Source organism: Candoia aspera, chromosome 7, assembly GCF_035149785.1.
Source record: "Candoia aspera isolate rCanAsp1 chromosome 7, rCanAsp1.hap2, whole genome shotgun sequence".
Classification (NCBI taxonomy): domain Eukaryota; kingdom Metazoa; phylum Chordata; class Lepidosauria; order Squamata; family Boidae; genus Candoia; species Candoia aspera.
In genome coordinates, this window is record NC_086159.1 from 54089717 (window position 1) to 54114595 (window position 24879).

At 35.8% G+C, this 24879-nt stretch overlaps 1 protein-coding gene across 1 annotated transcript in view; it reads right to left on the bottom strand.

Moving 5' to 3' along the window:
* Positions 1-24879, bottom strand: part of DOCK4 (dedicator of cytokinesis 4) — a 231448-nt gene that overhangs the window by 68325 nt on the left and 138244 nt on the right. The window contains exons 14-25 of the mRNA XM_063309433.1: positions 22774-22898; positions 20042-20204; positions 18461-18567; positions 16968-17124; positions 15857-15954; positions 15674-15757; positions 15490-15590; positions 10203-10284; positions 8527-8697; positions 7750-7942; positions 5968-6095; positions 3980-4114 (exon numbers count right to left, since the gene is read on the bottom strand). Of these exons, the coding sequence (XP_063165503.1) occupies positions 3980-4114; positions 5968-6095; positions 7750-7942; positions 8527-8697; positions 10203-10284; positions 15490-15590; positions 15674-15757; positions 15857-15954; positions 16968-17124; positions 18461-18567; positions 20042-20204; positions 22774-22898 (1544 nt within the window). The remainder of the gene's footprint in view (positions 1-3979; positions 4115-5967; positions 6096-7749; positions 7943-8526; positions 8698-10202; positions 10285-15489; positions 15591-15673; positions 15758-15856; positions 15955-16967; positions 17125-18460; positions 18568-20041; positions 20205-22773; positions 22899-24879) is intronic.

Here is a 24879-nt window from a genome sequence, read left to right on the forward strand (position 1 = left end):
TCTACCTACGTGTCCTGTAAGAGATTTATTTCTCATTTTAACAAACATAGAAAGGTTTCCTGAAAACACACAGAGACAGAACCTGCCACCTACACTCAAACAGAGTGGCATCTTTTTTTCACAAATAATTCAAAAGCATTTGGCTCAGTATGTTGCCATAAGCAACTATAGTACTGCATGAACTTGCTACATAACAGTATATAATTGCCTTATGCTGTGCAATGAGTCACATAAAAATTAAGCATTCAGTGTGGTAATTGAAACTTTGCCATACAATGGCTTACCCAATATTGTACAAGGACCCCAAGAGCCTATTCTTCTATACTGCAAATAATACCTTTATGCAGCTTTGAAGAAAGTGAATTCAAGAGCAAACTGGGTTTCTCAAAAGGAGAATTCCATTAAATTGAAATGTGTTCAATTTAAAGCTATACTTAATTCCACAGGTCTTATTTAGAAACACTTTAGGATGTGAATTGTTAAACTAATGTCAACAGTCTTTTCTGATGAAGTCTTTAAAATGTATTGCACAATCTATCAGCATCACAACTTTTCTTTTAGAAAAGTCCAATGATCTAGGAATCTAACAACTGCATCTTGGAGTTAGAGCATAATAATTTATATATAACCTAATTTACTTGTTGCTTGTAGAAAAAGATATAATCCAGACCTTCGTATGTCTATAAAATATTTGCTGTCATACTAATGTTTAGAATGCACTGCAGGAATCCATTTCCATTGTAAATTATATATAAAGAACATGGGAAGAGTCAGACTAATAAGACTGCACATCAGAGAATGAGTGTACTAAGTATTTCCCTAAAAGCTTTGCTCAATGAACAAAAATGGGTCAACTGCTCTTATGAAGTCTTTATATACTTCCTTTTTAAAAAAAAATACTAATTTTATTAAAAATTATACTTACAATGATAAAAAAACTTATGCAAACTAAAAATAAAAGGATAAAAATAAAAAATAGAAGGTGCAAGAAAAAAATAGAAAAGAAACAAAAATAAGAATTTAGTAAAGAAAAAGAAAATATAGAAAGAAATGACTTCTTCCTTCATCACAACAAGTATAAACAATTTTAGTAACTTATCACCTTCTCTTAAAATACAACAAATGATCTCTTCTTCCCATATCCCATCTCTTATCTATAAACAAATCCTTAAAACCTCATCATTTTAGTCCTGATCAGCAAAAGTCCATTAAGGATTGCCAGAGATAACACATTTATTTTAACCTTGATCAAATAAACCAACTTTATATTTCTTCCTTTTAACAATCTCAATCTTTAGTCCTTTCAAATAATGTCCTAGAACTTGATTTCCTTTCTTTTTTTCCTTGTCCCTTCTCACAAAATTCTTCAAAGCTTCCAATATAGGAAAATTATCCAGGTCACTCTCTTGGTTTGTTATTTGTATATCCATTTTAATTATTAAGACATCAGCCAGTTTCTTTTGTATGTCCAGTGTAGCATCTTTTTCCATATCATTCTTGTAGCCTATCATTTTTAAATCCACTCTCAGATCAGTCTCAGTCTTGTCCAGTAAAACTTGTTCTTCTTCTACAACTTCTTTCAAACACTATCTATAGACAGATACTCTTAAATTAACTTCTGGGCCCATTGTTCAAAAATATCCTTCAATATGTCCAATGTTAAAATATTTTTCTCCATTCTGTATTAGTAAGTCAAATTTAGGTGTTTTTCTCTAATTGTAATCTTTAGTTCCTTCTGGTTCCCTGTAGTGTCCAACCTTCTAAGTTCCACCTTGTAATGTTTTTAAAGGAATTCAGAATAAAATCATTTTCCCATGGGAAGTGTCATGAGTACTGATGGCGAGCAGGAGGGGGCCTCTATCCAGGGGGGAAAACGCATGCGTAGTACTGAGGAATTAAGCAGCCATTCAAAGAGACACAGATCAGATAAGCCTTAACCTTTGGGGTTTATCTGTCTGGGTTTTTCCCACGCTTCTTCAGTTTGTTAGGATTCTGTTTTATGTAGTAGTAATAAACACTAGAGACCTACTCCTCGTCTCAGCGTGATTTCTGATTGTTAGGACAGGAAGGATTCTTGTAATAAATTCCAAAATCTTATTTCAAATCCATCTGGACCCTTAGTCCATTTGTAACTTTCCAAAATCAAAAGTTCTAATCACTGTTTTGTTGTTTATTCCAAAAATTAAAAAAAAAAAATCCTTAAACTTGTATTTAAAACTTCTTTCACTAAGGACTGAAGGAAACTCACCAGTGTTTTCACATTGTAGATCCAACAGTTCCTAATAGCTGAAAATCAGTTAACAAGCAATTTCAAAAAGTGATTAGAAAAGGAAGTATGCAAACATGTGTCCTTTTTAAGGAGCCAACCATGGTTTGAGCAAGATGGCTATTCCCTTGTCTACCAGAACTTTAAACCTGCTGGAGACTGCTGTCTTGTGGCTTCTCATGAGGAACAACTGTCTGGAGCACTTGTGGACGATCTCAAGTCTCTTTGTCCTTGTCTCCTTGTCCAGATATGAATTACGAAGACCCAGTCAACTGGCCAGCTCTTCATTCCACAATCATCAGCTCCGCTTCAGTTTGCCATTTCTTCCCCAGAAGTCAAAGTCTTTATATCCTCCCCACTGTGTGTGATTCAAGCCATTTGAATCAAAGCAAAAATACACCCTGGTATTATTTCACCTACGTGAACTTCATGAGACTCCAAGAAATAGTATCTGACACTTAACTATTATATATCACTACAACACTACAGTATTTACACTACTGATAAACAGTAGTTTATATTCAACATGGGAGATGTTCTTTTGTGAGATGTTGCTAGAACAGCAGGAAATGGTACATAACCATTTCCTCTTCTTCCACTTTTTCATGAAAATCTCTCTCTTCCAAGGAAATCGCATATGGAAACCTCTTATCTTCCTTCATGGACTGAAAAGCAATAAAAAGGACAACAGAGGAAAAAGTCTAAGCATTCCCAATTATAATTTTCAATGCCTCTCTCTTCAATACAACATGCACGATGAGTGAAATGGGAAAATTATTGATACGTTTGTAAGGATTATTCAAGTCAGCCAAAAAAGACCAAGAGAAAAGTTTAATTATATAAGACAAGGGAATAAAGTCTGAATCAGTAGCGGCCTGCAAATAAAGTGTGTGTGCGTGTGGGTGGGTGTGCGCATGTGACACATACATACTGGACTTTCATTTAAACTCACCAAAATCTTTTCATTCTAGAAAGCAAATATGACAAACAGCTTGAAAATAAATTGTACCTGATAAGAGATATGGCATGAAATGTAAAGTCACATAACCCCTTTTTTTCCCCAACTTTAATTATTCCAACCATTTCAGCATTCTAAGAACTCAAAAGCTCACAATACCTGTACTTATGGTTGTCCTAACAAAAGCATTACCTCTATGGAAGGTTGAAATGAGAAAGACTTTTGTGGAGATAGTATCAATCAATTCATATATTTCTGCAAATCTTTTTTCATAAAAAGCTTTCAAACTTCCTGGAAGCCTGGATAACCTAGCAGCCCTAACACTAACCTAAAACCATATTCTGTAAACTCTTGACAGATAGCTAATAGGTCTTTAACCTGAAGAAGCAAATTTATGCTTATTTGCATGTCATATTAGATCCATCATGACAAATCAGCAATACACTGTACATTTTTTAGGCAACTTACTATCAGTGCTTTAGTCAATGAAAGTGCTACAAACTGGGTACTACAAATTCCCTAACATTTTGGTGTGGAGTAATCACACACACGTCAGCTGAGTTTAATGTCTTATCAATCCCCAAATTCAGATGTGGATTTTCCCAACATTTTAATCTAAGAGGAACCCTGTTAATGTGAATGCTTCACTTGCAAACTGGAGCAATTTCTCTATTTTAAAAACAAAACAAAACATAGTAGGAAGGAGATAAATCAATTCAACATTCATGACAAGGTATTTCTGTTGTAATACTCACTGTAACATCCTGAAATTGAAGCCTCATGGTAGAACCTGCTGCTTGTGGGCAGCTTGTGATCTCCAAGATGGTTCGGAGTAACACATCTAGAAGACTGTTCACAATTACATCTATTTCTTCCAATACTGACTTATCCTTCGATTTGTTTAAAAAAGAAAAACAAATACATGTTGGCATACTGAAAAATAAATACAATAATCTCATTTTGTTGTAAACCAAACCATACTATTAATAGGGAGAATTAGATACTGCATGCTCGATGTACCAATTTATGACATATTTATTTACTTAACCTTTTTATATCATTTCCTATGCAAATTGCAAATACTTTCATGGATAAATGTGGTTGCAAGGAGTCAAAAAAGATTTGATGCCACATAATCAATCAATCAATCAATCAATCAATCCAAATACATTTACATTTATTTAAAATATTGGTATGGCCACCCATCTAAAAACTCTGGGCAGCTCCCTACAAGAATAAAACCCAGAACTATAAAAACCATAAAACCAAAACAAACCCCAGCCCTTCAGTCAACCCCTTGGCATGCCCCACAACCAGCTCCAGACATCCTCACTCACATATACAATATGTGTGTTTATGCATGTGCACAGGGGAGGGAGGGAGATATACCGCTCCCAAATTATTTAGAGACCTTTATGTCTTAAGAAAAACACTGAACATTGCTTGGTAGCTATTTGGCAGTCAGTTGCTTCAACAGAGGGATAATATACTGTATGCCTAGGCAGATAGCCAATACAGCAAACTGGATACTGCATTCGGTACCAGCTTTAGCTTTTGAGCCCAACCCAAGAGTATCTCCACATAAATCCTATTATCTATCTATCTATCTATCTATCTATCTATCTATCTATCTATCTATCTATCTATCTGTTACCCCGCCTTTATTATTTTTATAAATAACTCAAGGCGGCGAACACACCTAATACTCCTTCCTCTTCCTATTTTCCCCACAACAACCACCCTGTGAGGTGGGTTGGGCTGAGAGAGAGAGACTGGCCCAAGGTCACCCAGCCAGCTTTCGTGCCTAAGGCAGGACTAGAACTGTCAGTCTCCTGGTTTGTAGCCCATTGCCTTAACTACTAGACCTAAATTTAATAGAGAAAACTGTGTAAAGTTTTTTACTTATGAAAAAGAAATCAGACACACAGGAATGAATGGGAGGTAAATCTCCCCTCTTGCGGGGAGATGGGCAGTAATAGAAATGTGAAAAATAAATAAATAAATAAAATGGTTTGGTAATAATATGTTTGAAAAAGATATTGAATTGTAGTTGATCAGAAAACAAATGTAGTAAGACATAGCAGCTAAAAAAAGTGAACGCTATATTAGGTTACATGCAAGGGAAGTACATTTTTAAATTATCAGAAGTAATAGCTTCATTACATGCGATACTGGTCAGACTTTACCTCAAGTATTATAGGAGAGCCATGTTAGTCTACAGTGGCAAAAAATCAGGAGGTGTCTGGTAGCACCTTTTTGGACTAACAGATTTTATTACAAGGCATTTAAGCTTTTATGAACTTCAGCTCACTTCATCAGACTCCTCTGATAATATGCTGAATCTGATGAAGTGAGCTGAAGTCAGTTGATAAAGTGAAGCTGAAGCAAGCTGATAAAATAAATGCTATTTTAAATTATTGATTTATTCCCCTCTTCTAAAGATATTATGCATTTTCAATATTTCTGAACCATAACTTTTTTGAAAATCAATACCATTTCATTTTTTCTAAACAAGTGATGAGATATCTAAGCCAGGTATCAACCCCCCAAAAGTATCACTTTCTAATATAGTAACATTTTTGCTAGTTCTCTCTTTATGCACAGATACAGTCTGAAATAATTAATAACAAACTATGAAGCATATTAAAGAAGCATCTTAAGAATACAGTTTAACCTAACTTTCCTTTGAGACAGACTTCTTAACAATTAAAAGCCTATTCTCTGTGATCTTCCTTCTACTTACAGAACTATTTTTCTTAACGAAGCAAAATATGTTGCTAAGGATACGAGCACACATGATCAGATCCTTTTGCTCTTGCAGATGCACGTAGAGGTGATGCAGAACTACTGGTAGTAAAATATACCGGGATTCTGGAAGGGCAAATATATACCATGAATGCTCTGTTTCTGTGGCTATTGTTTCTTTTATCCTTCAAAGTAATTGTGGAACAATTCAATGATCCAGCCCTTTCACTGGTTAAGGATGCACACAGATCTCTCAAAAGACTACACTAATTCAGTTTTGACATAATTAATTGCTTCACTAAAAGTGCATACACAGAAAAGGTTTACCGACTCATCTACCAACTCAGAAATAATAGAATGGGTAGATTCTGTATTCAAAAAATAAGCTCAGCCCCCTCCCCCTTCCTTTTCTAGCATCACTATTATGGAATCTTTCACTCCTAGTGACCATTTGTTCAAACCAAGACAGAGTTGCCCAAACAATGATAAATTGTTTTTAATCTTAATTACAATAGATGGAAAACCAGCCAACAATAGCTCATATGCAACTGACATTTAAGAATTAATGATAGCTAAAATTAATCACAATTGAAGATTTCAGGGGCATGGTAATATGTGATTAAATAAAATCGAAAGAAGTTGCTTTGTAAGCTGAAAGAGAGAAAAACCATAAATTTTTACACTTTTTTCGATAATTTTAATTTCATTAACGTATATTGGTAAAACACTATTCTATTTTAGTAAATGTATTCCAGCTGAATATATTCCTTTTTAAATGTGACATACTAGCTATTTAGGTATAAATATTTTAATAATGGGAATATTGCCTTGGTGAGTACATCCTTCACATGACTACCACACACTAAAAAATAAATTTGACTATTGCTTATAGGCTTTGGGCTTCATTATGGAACATGCCCAGTACCTTCAAAAGAATATTTATAAACACTGGAATTTTGAGCATGTACTGTAGTAAATCCAGTCAAAGCTAATGGGGAACCATAAATCAATTTGGCAGCAGTGCCAAGCTAACTTGGTGCTGTGCCACAGAACATCAAATGCTATGTCCTACAGCTCTATTTGTCTCTACACTTGTGCCAAAAAAACCCCAAAACGTGTTCCCCTCCCTTCCAGTGCTACACAAGTCTGATTAGCAGATAAATAGTTTAAGAACAGAAAGGTACTTGTCACAACTAGCTTTTTTCTTGACTGTTTATCAGTCTGCAAATGTACTCATCCATGTACGTGCATACATATCACCTCTACGTGTATGTTTTTGCACTTTGTGCTGAGTTTCTATCTTTTGTGTAAATGTGCATATTGAAAAGCCCAGGGAAGGCTGCATAAACTCCACTTTGGGCCTTATGAACAGAAAAGAGGAGGGAGGCAGCTAAGAAGTTGGCAGCATTCTGGGATGCTGTCTGTTAGGGCTGCACAGGGGATATCTTTTTTTTTCATCCACAGCCCCTGGCCGAACCTGGCCCATTTTCAAATTTGGTCTTTTTTGTCCTGGCTTCTCCCACACCAAATTTGGCTCCTTTCTGTTTGGAGAGTTATCCTGCTGACAGACGGCCAGGCAGACAGAGCCCCGAGCCCCTTTCTATAATTAATTGGACTTCCAGGCCTGCAAAAAGTGATTCAAGGGCTTCATGCAGGTTATCCATTCCTGCGTTAGTGTAAAGTCCAAATGTAACTAAATGTTACCAATTTTACACATAATCAGTATGTATCAAGAGCTATTTTAATATCAGTTAATTAGCTACGGTATTTGCTCCTGTACCTGGATTGGTGTAAAGTTGGCTTTCCACTGTTTTTCCAATGCACTGAAGTTTCACTGCTTGAAGAGAGTCATCCGCATTTGTAATGATTGGCAAGCTCCCTAGAGTATCACGCACCAAATTTGCTACTTCTCTCACATCAAAGAGCTTTAGCAATTCTGAATATACAGCTGGGAAAGAACTGAGAAAGACTGCCTAAGAATGAAACCAGAGAAACTGAACTATATTACAAATCTTCAAACAGATGCAAAAAGGAATTTAAACTTTATTTGAATTTACTTTTAAAGATTATAATTTTTCTCTTTTCTGAGAACAACACATACTGGGAATTTTCTCTTACTAGTTTTTAATCTTTTCAAAGGAAAAAAAATATATAAATAAGATTATTATAATATGCAGTTTTAAAGTGAATATGAGAAATCCTGGTGAAGATGGGCAAGAAGAACTAGCATTAAAAAAAATAAAAATAAAAATAGCCAACTGCAAAAGCTGCACCTGAATCAATATTCATGGAAGACAACTGGAAACAAAACAAATCCATAGCTTGTTAATTTAGCCACAGACTTGATATAGAGAAACAGTAGTGTCAGATGTCTGATCCAATTTTTGTTACCAATATGTCAATGAAATAAAATGTCATTACAGTGGAAAGTAGACCAGAAGCATTAACATATCACATTTAAACGCCAAAACTATATTCTTATGTTTCAGTTACCATACACAGAAGCAATATAAAAAACAGAAGTAATAGTGTAAGGCAGTATTTTTGCACCACTTACTTGGGCCTGAGATAAAGCACTAGTTCCTTTAGTTTCTTGGGAAAGGAAGAATCGTACTGACATCAAAAGCTCTTGAATACAACAGCAGAATTCCTCCTCATTTTGTCCACCGGTAGCAATAGAGAAGAGCTTCCGAGACTGAACTATATATTTAAATATATACTCTTGAGCCTTTAAATGTTAAATCAAAAATCGTGGTATTATATCATTCCCTCTTTAAAATAAATAATAAACATATTTTTTTCCTGACAGCACTAGTTGGATAGCATATAGCCTAAAATATGATAGAAAATGAATAGCTCATACCACAAAAAGAAAACTCTTCATGTTTACTCTTTGTTAAATTCACTAATTTTTTTCAATGTGCATTCTTTCTGAACTAAGAGGAATTGGAAGCCAGCTCCTATCACCAGATAAGATGTCTTCTCATTGCAGTCATTTTATTACATTGGGCCACGTAACCATATAACCAATTACATTGGTTCCAATATGAAACCATTTGCAACATCATCAAGATATGTTTTAATACAGAAAGAAATATTACAGTTGGAGATCCTTCATGCAAACAGTCTGTGTCTTCACAATTAACCAAATAACCTTCATTAGGATAACGAATGCCAATTGCCTAAAGTGATGACAATCTAATAAATTCTCAGATGAAAAATGTAGGCCTATTGTCAGAATATTTATTTGTTTGTTTATTTAATTTTTATCCCGCCTTTATTATTTTTATAAATAACTCAAGGTGGCGAACATACTTTAATACTAATATGAATATTTCTTAATACAAATCTGAACCCATATTTTAAAACTCAGGCTTTATCATAGTGGAGTGTAATGTTATCCATCACTATTTAGAAGTAAGGCCCTTTAAATTCATTGTGTCTTACTCATGGCTTAGTCAACAGATGATATCTGTCCTAATCACAAGTGCTATTTCCCAAACTACTTTCACAATAATATCCATATGCTACTATCAGAGAGATATTAATCTGATGTTTTGTTTCTAATTTTTCGATATCTTCATAGCTATTCAACAGACTTTTTAGCAAGGCCAAGGAAAAATATTAATATTTACTAGTTCCCAAAAGTGAAAAGGTGGGCTTTTTCTCTTGCCACTATAACTTAAGCAGTAAATGCTACATATCCCATGTTATCTCTAATCTTCTATTTGTATTGCTTTCTCTATCAGATTCCAGTATGAATACAACTATTATCTTTGTGACTATCATCTTGTTGTTGCTGTGTTCTGTGTGACACATTCTAAACAGGTCTGATTCATTTTGTGCACATATTGACTATATATCATGTGCTCATATAGTTCTTTCCATGGTTACTCTACAGTCTCACTCACCCAAGCTTCAGGGTGAATTGATGGGACAGTAGGTTTAAGGAAAGCTAATAAAAATACTCTTGCGCAGGAGATGCAACTTCACTCTACTCTAGATGCATGTCATGGTAACTTCATTCGCTATAAATTAGTATTTGTATATTTATATACGAACAATATTAACAATGATATTAAATCAGCTTCTTCAGTATTGTGTCAGATGTGTCAGACTAGAGGAGCAATGCTAACTGGAAATTATAAGAACTGTAATTCAGTAAAAGCTTCTGAATTGAAGCAGGTTGGAAAAAGCTAGGTGAGATTACATTGTCTCTGTCAGTTTTATTACCTTTAATACTTCTTGATTGTGTGCTTGCCTTTCTACTTCAGTAATTCGATCAACATGCCACTTCAATACCTTTATGAGATCTCTAAAATATAAAACAAAACTTAGTTCTACACCGAAGTCTTAATTCATGTTAAGTAGCCTTATGACTGACATGAAGAACAATTCAGAATTTGATCAGTACATATATCTACTGAAAATTAAGCCTAATATGCAGAAAAATGAGCAGAGCAATTCAAATGAAATGTCATGAAATGAAAACTATGAGTTGAATAATCTTCTGGTTTTTTCCCTAACTATATTTAGATTGCCTAATTATGAATATAGAGAATAGAACACTATTGTTGGCATATATATTCACAAATCTAATAAAGTTTGGGTGGCTTTAAAGATACAAATATACCTCGCTTTCTAACAATGGAAGGAAAGCTCAATAGTAAATTTCATTCCCACACCTGCAAGGTCACTGAACCCTTCAAACAATGAGACTCTTCCACTGCATGAAATTTTGGCTGAGTCTGGCATGACTCATAAAACATCTTGCACCACATTTTTGGCTTTCATCTCCAGACTCTAAAAATTCAAACATTTTCAATAATCCTTGCATTCACAGTCTGAATAGGATATGATTCTCTTCACTCAATATTTTCAGTCAATCCATACCGCCTAATCAACGCCTGCACATTGCCTCTCTCTCTCTATTCCCATCATATGATCTCATCATATATCTGAAATTATGTAATTTGGTTTTCAACTGGGGCAGAAGTTATCACAACTATATGTACCATTCATATAAATAATATTCTGTCCTGAAGCAAGGTAGGCCTATGGTCTGATTTGGTATATAGCAGATATTTCTTTAATGAATATGCTCTATTAGCTATGAAAATTTGCAGACATTCCTAGAGAGAAAATTTTCAGCCAATATAATGCTGGGTTCAATGAAAGATCTCAGACAGAAATCAATGGATTCTCAAAATCCTTGATAATTCTACCGTATCACTAACTTTGAAGGAGGCAGATTAGACTGAACAAAGGCAGACCAAATGAGGACTTGGAAGATGTATTATTCTGTGAGAATAACCACTCCATGAGTGCTTCCTATATGGAGAATAAAGAAAGATGTATTTCATTGTTCCAGCTTAGGTATAACAACCATGGCCCATTAAAGCATACTGTAAGGCCATAACTGGTCATGTATCCATTAGGGCAGTGCAGCACTTCAGATTCAAAGGCAAAAATGTCCTTCAACTCACATGGAATACAATGCAGTACTTTTCTGCAACTCCTTAAAGCAGCCACAACTTTTTCCAGATTCAAACAGGTAATTTCCACAGCTGCTCTATGATCCCAAGGAAAGCAGTGTTTGGTTTAAGACAGATACTATGTGAGCACTACCCAAGCTCCGAGCTTTCAAATTCAAAGTTTTGCACTTGTCTAGTTCCTAAATTCTTTCCTTGATCTTGTGGCAGAGTGCTTGAAAGCGTTTGACCCGAGAGATCAGAAAAATCACACACCAGGCATTTCTATAAAAATAAATGTATTTACAGAAAGCACAAAAACATATTTTACAAGCTGTGCATTCACACGTGCTCAGAGAGGATGGGAGGAGGCTGTGTGTAGAAAGGAAACAGAAACTAAAACAAGTCCAGACAAGGTTTCTCCCCCAGGCAATGCAGCTTTTAACACCCAAATTGAGGACAATTAAATTCTACCTCTTCACCCTGCCGATACTTAAGAAAGTAATCTAATTGATTCACCTTTAGTAACTGGTGCAAAAGTCTTACCAAAGTTTAATCTTTCCCTTGAGTGAACCCTTCTGCAACCAACCTTGCTTTATATTTTTTGGATTTTGCCATCAGCATCCCTTTTCAGTTTGAAAACCTACCTACAGCCTAGACAGCATTCATTGGGGGGTAGATTTGCCAGTTTCCATGTTTTATTTTCTTTCAAGGATGCTAATTCCTGTTGCATGGCAGAATGCCAATTTTGTGCAGTCTCAGGTGGTAAAGCATTCACTTGCTCTAAGGACTCAGGTTCTGTGAATATGTGAAAAGCCTTTACTGTTTCAGCCTGAAAACGTGATGGAGGAACGCCTTTATTACTCCTCTGAGACCTGCGAGGTAATACAGGGCTTAAATTTTGACTCCCATCACTTTCCTGAGAAGCATCTGTCTCATCAGACAGATCTTCAGTTTGCTTTTCTGGTTTAATGTCTTCACTAGGCAAAAGATCACCATCAACAAGTCCTTGCTGTTCTGTTGTGGATAGATCAATTGGAGAGCTAGAATTTAATCTCCCCCAGTTTTGTTCAGCAAAAGAAGCGCTTTTGCTAATTATTAATTTCTCTCCCACTATGAACCTGTAGCTCCTTTGGCTTTGTTCATAGCCAACAAAGATGGCTTTCTTTGTTGTGGGGTCTCCTTTCCTTCTCTGTTTTGGAATATGAACCCAAGCAGTGCTACCAAACACTCTAAGATGGTTTACCTTTGGTTTCACACCATAAAACAAGTGGAATGGAGTGTCCTGAATCACAGAGTTATACAGTCTGTTTTGTACATAACAGGCAGTGGATATTCCTTCTGCCCAATATCTGAACGATCAATTTGAATCTTTAAGCATGCATTCCGTTGCATTTTGCAAAGTTCTGCCCTTTCTTTCAGCAACATCATTTTGCTGAGGGGTGTAAGGGTTAGAAACAATTTGTTCTATCCCCTTTTCAGCTAGAACCTTTTGAATTTGTCAGAAAGGTACTCTCCTCCTCTATCACATTGGAGTGCAGATACAGGCCATGGAAATTTTCCATTTGCCCATGTCACAAAACTTTTGAATTTCTCAAATGCCTCATCTTTATGTTTTAAGATGTAGATAAATGTATATCTTGAGAATCATTAATGATGGTCATTGCATACCTTGCTTGTCCAAGACTTGGAGCAAAAGGACCAATAATGTCAGAGTGTACAATTGCCAAAGGTCTAGTTGTAACTCTGTCACTGTGCTTACTCACAGGAGCTTTATGTGTTTTGCACTTTGCAAACTACACAATCTAAGTATTTATCACAGGGTTTTATCTTTAGGTCAGCACACAGCTGTGGCATTTGTGCTATATATTTGAAATTAGCATGACCAAATCTCCTATGCATCAGGTGTACACATTGGTCATGATATGGAGTGTTGCCAACTGCAGCCTTGCAGCTTGGCTTCCTTGCATTTTGCACAATGTACAAGGAGTCTTTTAACATCAATTAACACAACAGCACACACTTTCCCATTTTTACGTATCTCACAACCATTTTTCTTGAATGTTATGACATACCCTGTTGCAGCTAATTGTGCCACAGATAAAAGGTCTGACTGTAGATTTGGAACATACAACACACCTTTCACAGTTTCTCCCAAGCAGGATAAATACAAGTCACCTTGTCCCATAATTTTGGTCACAGACCCATCAGCCAAAGATACACTTTATCTTTCAGTTTTAGACAGTGACACAAAAGAGCTTTTACAATTACATAAATGACAATTGGCCCCAGAATCTAACATCCATACATCAGAATTACCCTTCTCAGCAACCTGTGCAATTTGGCTTGTCTGAAGAGCCTTCTTCTGTGTTGCCCTTATGTTCTTTGTCTTTCTACTGTTGGGTCTCAAGGCACAGTCTTTCTGCAAATGTCCAGCTGAGTCACAACTGAAGCATCACTGGCTGGCTAGTGCTGTAGCCTCAGCTTCTGTTCCCTTCTTTTCCCATGTTTTCTGGTGCTGCAGCTTTCCAGAAGAGATGGGGGGGAATCTTTCCTCTCTCTTCTCCCATTCAGTGAGTAAGCGCTGTGTAACATACGATAGGGTGAGGTCTGCTTCAGGCATAGCCTCCAGGGTACAAATCAGCGTGTCCCACGTTTCATTCAATGAGGACAGGAGGATATAGGATTTTGTGAGAGGTGTAAATTCCATTCCTCTCTCCTGCAACTCGACAAACGCCTGAATATGATGGAGGTGCTCAGGAAGGCTATCTCCTTCTGCTAGGTAGGCTTTGTACAGCTTTTTGTCACGGTAACTTTACTCCCTGCTGTTGCCTTTACATACAAGTCTCTCAAAGCGTCCCAAAGTTGTTTTGCAGACTGCATCCCTCTCACATGCACTAGCTGATTATCCTCAACTCCCAGGATAATGGTGGCTCTAGCCCGCTTATCCTGTCTCAGCCATTCAGCACTGGGATTTTGGGGGGTTGGTCACCAATTGGCAGCCAAAGATTCTCTCTGCGAAGATACATCTCCATCTTCAGGGCCCAATTCAAATAGTTGGTCTCTGATAGGCGCTCAAGAGGCATTGCTGAGGGCTGGGAGGTAGCCATGGCTTCTTCCTTCTTTTGCAAGTCACCTCACCTGGCTTCTTTGTCCTGCAGACTGTCAGTGGCTGGAAAATCTCCAGGCAGCTCCAAAGAAATCTTCACAGGTCTTTGCTACTTGCCTTTAAATGTGCATGAGGTATGGAGCTAATCTCTCTGCTCTCTCTGGGGTTTCCCTGGGCTGCTTTACTGGGCCCATAACCTGTGGCAGAATGCTGGAAAGCGTTTGACCCGAGAGATCAGAATAATCACACACCAGGCATTTCTATAAAAATAAATGTATTTACAGAAAGCACAAAAACATATTTTACAAGCTGTGCATTCACACGCGCTCAGAGAGGACGGGAGGAGGCTGTGTGTAGAAAAGAAACAGAAACTAAAACAAGTCCAGGCAAGGTTTCTCCCCCAGGCAATGCAGCTTTTAACACCCAAATTGAGGACAATTAAATTCGACCTCTTCATCCTGCCGATACTTAAGAAAGTACTCAATTACTATGGTAACATTAATTTCTGTAGCAGAAAATAATATACCAACAGATCCTTCACTAGTCCTTTTGTACGCTCAGATTTGGTTGTGCTCTGATTTGTTCATCCATATTCAAACCATCTGGTTTAAGGGCTACCAATAAATCCTTTCAGAATTAGGGGGAAACCTCCTTGACTTTAGTTTAATATTAAGCATTTCCCAAACTCAGACAACAATTAGAGACACATGTGAACTCATACTTATAAGAAAGCAAAATAATATATGACAGAGAATTGATTTAGTATTGGTAACTAAATGTAATAGTCCAGATCAATTTTTACTAACAAAGTACAATTAATTTAATGTATCAGTTTATCACGCTTTGATTTTGATCACACAGGCTGCAATACATTTGAACTAAAGTTGCTCTCAACTGTCAATCATCTGATTACGTATGTATTCAAAGCATTGAAACCTACCTGTATGCAAGAGCTCCTGCAAAATGACTTTGAATGTAGGTGTCCATAACCGGCCTAAAATGATGAAACTTGCTGTCCTGCAGCAAATTAATTATGTGAACCTATGGGAAAAATTACATATTAGTGCATTTTAGCCAATTTCAAAAATTAAAATAAACACAATGAATAATAAAATATGCCTTACCAAACAGTCAAATACTTGAGAGCCATACTTTTGAGAATTTTCATCTAAAATCCCAAATAAAGTGTCTAGTGTATCTTGGAGAAACTAGGTGAAGGAAGACATATTTAAGAACTACAGCCTTTGGAAAAGTTACTGTTATATTTTGTCTTGGTGAGAAAAATAAACAGTGCCAATCATATTCACCTTCACTATTTCAGAACCATCAATTTCTTTCAGTTTTGAGAGGCAACCTGCAATTTTTTCTGGATGGGCTCGCCATTTAAGAAGGTCAAGCATATCTCCTACAAAATAAAGTTTAGCAGAAATACTACAATTGTAAATAAACAATTTATTACATATACATTAATTTTAGAAATAGCCAGAAGAAAAAGGTTGTATACTTAAGTTCCCTTAAGTCAAGCCCAGTTTTAGGCTGCAGATCTGTACATGCTATCAAATAAATTATGGCATCTGAAAAGTAACATTCATTATATTTGTTCACCAGTAGTTTCCTAAAAATGTAATGAATTTTACTGCTGAGTAGAGAAACAGAATTGCACTGTTAAACATTTAACTGTGCTTCTTTGCTCCATTCATTTAAATATGTGTCATGCATTATATTCAATGTCAAAAAGAATTACTAATCCTAATAACACTCCTCAGAAGTCCTCATATCTATAGAATATGTTATCATTTGGGACAATAAACTAAAAACACATTAAGGGAATTTTTTTTTTAAATCAGAAAGCATTAACTGGTAATTTTTAAAAAGATACTGCATAGCTGTGCTACTTAAAAATATACTGTCACATTAAAACTGCCAGTTTTTCAGTCTGCTTACAAACAGTTCAACAAATCATTTATTCATATGTTGATCCAATCAATAGTTTATTAGGTACCATTCAGCATCAGTATTGCTAATATTAAATTATAAATCATGTTTGTAACACTGTATATACTTGCAGATAAACCTATCTGTGGATAAGCTGACCCTCGAATTTTTTAACCAAAATACCATGAAAACGTGCAACCCACAGATAAGCCGACCCACATTTTTCATGGTATTTTGGTTAAAAATTCGAGGGTCAGCTTATCCACGGATGGGCTCATATGCAAGTATATATGGAAAACAGAGGTACTAAGAAAGTATTACCATATATACTCATGGATCCATGATAAGCTGTGAATAAGACAAACCCAATTTTTGGGGTGTATTAGGGTGCACCTAAAATTCTTGGCTTATCCATGGGTATATATGGTATGTCCTAGTATTATTTTGGCCATCTGTTATATTGTATTATGCATTTCACTTTACCGTTTTGTGTGAGTTTAGTCGAACACAGGAAAGATGTAATCCAGAATGATTCCTTTGTAGATTTTACTGCTTGGTGGTTGTTTGCAAGGAGATGCCCTTTTGAAAAGGGAAATTTGAGGTAGCGACTAGAATCCTGAAGGCTAATATTTTCTTCACACTGAGAGAAGAATTAAATTTGCATTTTAATTCACTATACCTAATGAAATAAAATGCAGCACTGAACTGTCATCTAAAGTCATTAGAAAAACAATCTGCAAAGCTAATCATCTCTATTTTCTTCCTATGTACTTTCTAGGTAACCTCATTATTTGCTATGCTTTCAGTATACTTAAATACTGATAACACCTGTTATCTAAACCACATCTCACACTCAGAAATTTCTACTTCCATATTTGACTCATGTCACAAGATAGGTACAGGATTATCATTCACCTTTTTCCTCGCAATTCTTTTCTGCTGTGCTTATCTTACTTTGCATATCCGCTAACTTTACCATCCATCTTGCTGAACAGGTGTAGTGCCATGGTTTTAACATTTACAAACACAAATCTCTGTCTCTTCTATATTCAGTCAAAGGCCAAATCAGCGTAACAAAATTATGCTAATTTCTGACAATGCTGCTGCACTTTCTCCCATTCTGAGTACTTCGGTCTTCTGATTTTCCATTGTCGCTCCTTGGCCCCCTTAGTTGCATTCCACGTTTGGTCTCTAAAAACTGTTTTTCCAACTTTACTATATGTTCATGATACTATTTGTCTTATTTCTATCAAATTCTATTGTTATATGCTGGGGTTTTTTTAATTTATTGTTTGTTTTTTATGCTGTACACCACCCAGAGTCACATTGTTTGAGTTGGGTGGCCTTACCAATCTTATAAACAAATAAATAAATCCTTTCTCAAAACGTAGCTTTTCTATTAAGCTCTGACACTACCATAGTTCCCATCCATTAGAACACTTAAGCAATGGAATTAAAAGCAAATTTAGACCCTGAACCTAACTGTATGGTTTATTAGTGTCATATGTGTAGGAAGGGACCGTTTGAATAGTTATAATAGTATTATTTCACTATTTTCCATCTTTGTTAAGTCTTTTTATTTAGCATCTATAGGATAGGGTAAGGCATTTAAATAAATGAATTGTGTTGTACAAAGTCATCATTTAAGATTATGTTTTGTAATGCAATGGAGGAATTTCTTCCAAAATAATTATATGATTTAATCTGGACAGAGAACTAAATGCTAATATATATGCAAAGATAAATAATCTATCTGTATGTATGCGTGTGAGAGAGCCAGTTTGATTTATGACGTGTGCATGTGTGTGATATGAAGATCCAGCAACATAAGTTGGAAAGCATATAATGAAAGGACATGTTATACAATGACAAATCTAGCATTCTTCAGACAGTTGAATAGATTTGTCTGAATATAAGGGCAGCTCTAGGATATTTTTCTGAATAAGCTGTTTTTTCTGGCTTCTTTTTGAAAATACCTTGTGCACAATGAGTTCATGAGTGCCATCTGGCAGGGTCCTTCCATTTTCCTGCATCAGAGGGACGAAAGAAAAACCAAACAACTTCTTCTCTCCCTTCTCTTTTGCTGAAACACACATACATATCAAAAATACACCATGTTCTAGGCTAGAAATGAGAATGCATAAATGAAAAGAATGTAAAATTACATATATATTTGCAACTAAAGGCCAGAATGCTATATAGTCAACAGGTTTCCCTGTAGTGAGCAATGACATACTTCAACCATAATCTACAAAACTAATTACAGCACCCAAGAGTTACAAATAAAATGTACAGATAATCACACAATACGATTTAGGCATGATCAATTTGATTCCTATTGACTTCAATTAAATTTGAGATTGCTACCATCAGCATGAGAACCAGTTTGGTGTAGCCAGCTGGGGGACCTTGGGCCAGTCACTCTCTCTCAGCCCTAGGAAGAAGGAGGCAAGGGCAAACCACTTCTGAAAATCTTGCTATGAAAATTGCATGGATTTGTCCAGGCAGTTGCTAGGAGTCAAGACTGTAAGGCTATACATCCAGACCACACAATTGTATTGTGTGGTATAATGTATAATTTAACAAATACTTATGTCTTGTTTCTACATGCCTATGCAGTAGAACAACATCAAATTTACTTCAGGATAACTTATTTTAAAGTTAGAATTCATAGGAAAAGCACACTGCTAGCAGCCTAGTTATTAATCAAATATATTAATATTTATATTCATGATCTTTTTTCATTAAAAAGATACATTAAAACTATAATGGCCAAACTAAAAATTACTTCAAATTTAGTTACTGGGTTCACTGAAATAGTTTAATGATCCTAGCTGCCTAGGGGATTCTAAACATACCCTTCTCATAACTGTGGTAAATAAAAGAGATTAAAAAGGAAAGTAAATCCACCAACCATTCCCCCCACCCACACTAAAAATCAGCAGGAAATTTTTGAATTAAAGAAGCCATGATCTTCTAAGAACTCATTGTATCTTCCTTTTAGCAACATTTCTCTCTACTCAGGATAAAAATGGCAAGAGATTCTAATCCAGTGTCAGTTACTCTTCCATTTCTCTCATTCTACGATTCAGCCTATGACTCAGCAGCCCTGAACTTACATCTTTTCTCCTCACATTTTTTGAAAGCAGCAACATTTTAATTTACAGAACTTCAGATTTGGTTTGATGAGATTATCATTTGTATCTGGAATAAGTGCAAACTTTTAAGAAAATGAATGCCAATTCGTAGTGCAAAAGCTATGGAAAAACTTTACAGCTACCTTTGTCTCTTGGATCATTAGTGTTTAAAAGCATAATTAATCTTCAGTTACAGATGACCAAACATTTATTTTTGAAGGATATTGCTAATGCAAAACTGCTATTGTCAGTGGATACTTGTTTCTTTTTTTTTCTCATTGTCATGCCTGTATGAGATCCTTTCTTCCCCCACATACTAGAAGCTCATTTATAAGGTAGTACCCAGCAAGCATGAAGAACATTTGAAAAGAGAGTGTTGACTGTAATTTCAAAGCACTGCCGCTTTTGAATAGGTCTTACTGGAACAGTGGCGGAATTCAAACCGAAGGTGTGCTCCCCTGAATATATCCACTGGAATAGGAAGTTTCAGCAGCTCAGCCCACCTGGGACTGTTGTTATGATACAACACAAAGGAATGGAATTCAGAGGCTGGTGGCTCTCCAGAGCCGAAGGAGATAAAATCCTTAAAAAGAAAGCATTAAAAAAACCTCAAATTACTTGAGTTGTACAATGAATGGTTAGTATCTTGAAAGATCTAAACAAAAGAATCTTGTTTTCCATGGATTCTTTGGAAGACACAACCCAGCTGTGGGGTAAGAAAGAGACTGAGATGAGTTTAACTTAGGACACAGGGCAGGAAAAATGCTTATTGCTCACCCAGTAAGAAAGCATGAAGGCATTCCTTTATTGTGGTATGTGGTATTATCTCATTCATCAACCTACTGTCCTCAATATTTCCTTTAGGCATGGACATATATTATACCAGTTTTACCGCTTCTCATTTTTCTCATTTTACATTAATTTTGCCTTAACATTTGTCTGCAACTTCAGTATCAGTTTGCAATTACATGGTTATATTTTGTATGCAATTTTTTATGCAAAGGGATTATGTAAAACAAATTATATCAGATTTTCCAATTGTCATCGGGAGCACATTCATTCATTCATTCAATATATATAGCCACCCATCTCACAGCACTAACTCTATAATGATTCCAGGTATTTCATTGAAATTCACTATACAATAGTCCAATTTTTTCATATATTCAAAATACTGACAAGGCAAACTCTAGAAAATAGCAAATCCTTTTTGGTGTATGTGTGAGAGAGCAATTTGTCTAATATAATGTGTTTCTCAGCTTTGTGGAACACTTACTTAACATTTCATTTCAGGTTTCATTTAAATACCATCCTTCCCTTTGAAAGAGTCCAGAGCTGTGGAGAACATCTTGGGGCTGATAAAGACATGCCAGAAGGAAATGAAGCAATCATCTGAACACTGTCAATCTTTGATCCTTTTGGATATTTAGCATTCTTCAGAGATCCAGCTTGTGCCAATGTTGCTCTAAGACAGTGTTTGGATGTGGGCAGAAAACTGATAGATTGTGCCCTTTGGAAAGTGGAATTCACATTGGGCATGCATGTGGGATTTGCGTATAAGACCTTCTTCTTATTTTTCCTAGCATTATTCCTGTGCTATGGCAGGGTCCGCTTGTTGGCATATTGTCTCCATTTGACTCGATCCAAGGCATCTTCAGGGGTGATGTTCAAGCATTCCATGTCCTCCTTAATGTGGTCCATCCACCGTTTCTTGGGTCTACCACGGGGTCTCCAGCCACCAGGGTCCAGAAGCCTGGCTGTTCTCGCCACCGAGTCTTCTTTGCCATGATTTGTGTATAAGACCACAGAGTAGATATGATCACACAGTTCTTCACTGGATGATAAGACTGCCAGCTTCAAAGACATACTTGGATAATGTTATGGCTATGAGGAAGGTCATTTTCCAGGAAACGTATTTACATCCACTGGACTGATAGACTTGAAAGGGTGATTAGCTAACATTTTCAGAATTAGGTGAAAACCTCAGAAGGGGACATTGAATGGGAAAGGGCTCCAGTAACATGCTGACCCACTTAAAATTCAGGATGGTTCTCCAAACCCTGCCCTTTTGGGGCACTATGAGGAAAATTTAATAACACTTTGAAACATTGTCAGCCGGTGGTACTAATTCTCTGGGCTTCCCAGCTAGTAAATGATCAATGGCTTTTCAGATCTCCCTTTGTGTCTCTGGCCTAGATTGAGGATAGAAAGAGCAAAACAAAAGTGAGCTTGGATCTAGACAGGCAATTTGTCTTACCTTTTGGTAGAGGTGGGCAGAAGAGCATTCTTTTGTTCTTTGTTTTGATGAGAGCTTCAGGTAGGGGTAGATTTGTCACTTGTGAAGACACTGTAGGCTAGTATTGAACTGGGCTTGGTATCTATGTTCCAGGCCATGATCCAAAAATGTATGGCTACCTCTGCAGCCCTGGCCAAGAATTGTAATTAATTTAGGTCAGAGTGAGCCATGAAGACCTGATCTTTGCCAGTTTGTTAATGCTCTGGAACACTAGCTTTAGACTCTGGGAATCATTCACTCTGTTTGGATCACAGTTTCACTCCTTACATATCAGTGATGTGCTGCATTCTTTTGCCATATTAAAGAGAATTTCATGAAGTTTGTCATCAGGAAGTTTGGGTATAACATCCCCATCTTTTAAGATTATACTTGGAAACCAAGGAAGCTACTATATCATCCATCAATGGTTTAGGCCTTAGATATACGGCTTAGAATGGCTGCAACAGACTGATCCTTGGTGTACAAGAAGGTCTACTTGTTCTTCATGGGCTACTTAGGGCATCTTGGAATAAGAAGCTGATAATTGCATCTAGAGCTATTGGGAAAACTTCAGACAGATCCAACAACAGCTTAACAGGTCCAGTCCAATATCAACATAACTCATGATCTCTTTTCAGCTTCATTGTGTTATTTATGCAGGCCAACAACAAATTGTTTGAAATTAATGTTATGGTATCATCAGTACCTAGCATATAGATTTCTCTTTAGTGAATATTAGAGTGCAGAGCTTAATTCAGACATAAACAAATCCTACTGTTAGTCATCTAGGAACAAAATTTCTGGGTTCTTCCTCATTATAAAATATTGCCATTTTGAATAGTATTTATAATAAGAAAAGAAGTTAAGCAGAAGTTACATTCAAAATTTGTCCACCGCAGTCCACAATGTACATTGTGACTTCCACATTTCTGGCCACACTTTTTCCTCCTTTTTCAAATTCTCCTCTTTCTATTGTGATATATAAATCATTTCTCATTTCCCCTATGGGAGAGAAAACAGCAGGTTAACCGAAACAAAAATATCTCCGCAACAACAATAACAACAACAACAACAACAATATAATAACCTCATTAGGAAGGTGAACTTGATTCAACAATTTTAAAATGGAATTACTATGCAGAAACAATAAAAATTTTATAGCAAACTTGTACAAATTGAACAGGATCAGCAATGTGCAGGCACAATGGAACAAAATCATGCTGATATACTTACTGATAATTCTGAAGTTGTAGGAAAAACAAGGCAAATGACATTTCTAGTTGTATGAATATGGTGGTGTGAAACTGGGATTTGAATATAAAGTCATTGAGCAAATCATACTTCAACTGTAGAAATGATCTCTTAATAAGAAGGAATGGAAAGAAGAAAAACTTAAGACACTTTTAGTCATCTATCCAATTATTTTTTTTAAAAAATCTGACTTAGAGTCTCTCTTAGTAAATTATTAGTGAGTACCATTAAATGAACTGTTCGGATAATTTATATTATATTATATTATATTATATTATATTATATTATATTATATTATATTATATTATATTATATTATATTATATATAATATAATATATTATATATTACATTACATTACATTATATTATATTATATTATATTATATATAATATATTACATTATATATTACATTACATTATATATTACATTATATTATATTATATTATATTATATTATATTATATTATATTATATTATATTATATTATATTATATTATATTATATTATATTATATTATATTATATTATATTATATTATATTATATTATATTTAGAGAGAGCACTAGTTAAATATCCTCATAACTGAACACATTCTCCTAAAATAGTCCTCTAATCTGGTGTTTCTCGTTTCTTCCTCCAGTCTATCAGGCAGATTTAAGACTGAATAACAATGCGGAATAAAACAAGAATCTACACATTCATACTCCATGATTACTTTGTATTCATATGTGGTTTGTATGTGTTTGAAAAACTTGGAAATAAAAACTGATTCTGCAAGTCCATCTCTTGTCGAGAAAGAAAAAATTAACTTATTCCTTTATCATTGTTAATAAACCAATTGTACCACAGTTTGAAGCTTTGGGAAAAGATTGTGGGGGACCTTTATTGTACCTAGGAACACATGAAGTTTTTATTCTTACTACAGCCTGAGGGGCTCATGTAGTAAACTGCAACTAACAAGAGAAAAAGCTTATTCCAGGTAATCAGTAGTACATAACTAACCATTTTAGCAATGTATAGAATGTGTACCAATTTGTAAAAGTTATTAAAATGCTTGCTCTGTAAACACTACTTTCAAGTCACTAGTGTGAGCAACTGAGCAAATGTGGAACACTTATTTCCATCCAGAAATCAACAATGACAGCAAGGATTTATCCAGTTGTTTGACTTTGGTGTCATTTGGGCATCATAGAGAACAATTATGTCTGATCAGTTCCCAGAATACATCAGGAGTATGCAATTTATCCTGAGGAGACAGATCATCACTCATCAGTTAGTATTTAGACCAACTCATCTGGTCCTTACAACTGCTAACTTTTGAATCTTCTGTTTCTATCTGTCAGGGACTGTGTGGACCATAACAAATTGTGGCAAGTTCTTAGTGGTATGGGGATACCAAGTCATCTTGTATGCCTCCTGAAGAATCTGTATAACGACCAAGTAGCAACAGTAAGAACAGACCACGGAACAACAGACTGGTTTAAGATTGGGAAAGGAGTACGGCAGGGCTGTATACTCTCACCCTACCTATTCAACTTGTATGCAGAACACATCATGCGACAAGCTGGCCTTGAGGAATCCAAGGCTGGAGTTAAAATCTCTGGAAGAAACATTAACAATCTCAGATATGCAGATGATACCACCTTGATGGCTGAAAGTGAAGAGGAACTGAGGAGCCTTATGATGAAGGTGAAAGAAGAAAGTGCAAAAGCTGGTTTGCAGCTAAACCTCAA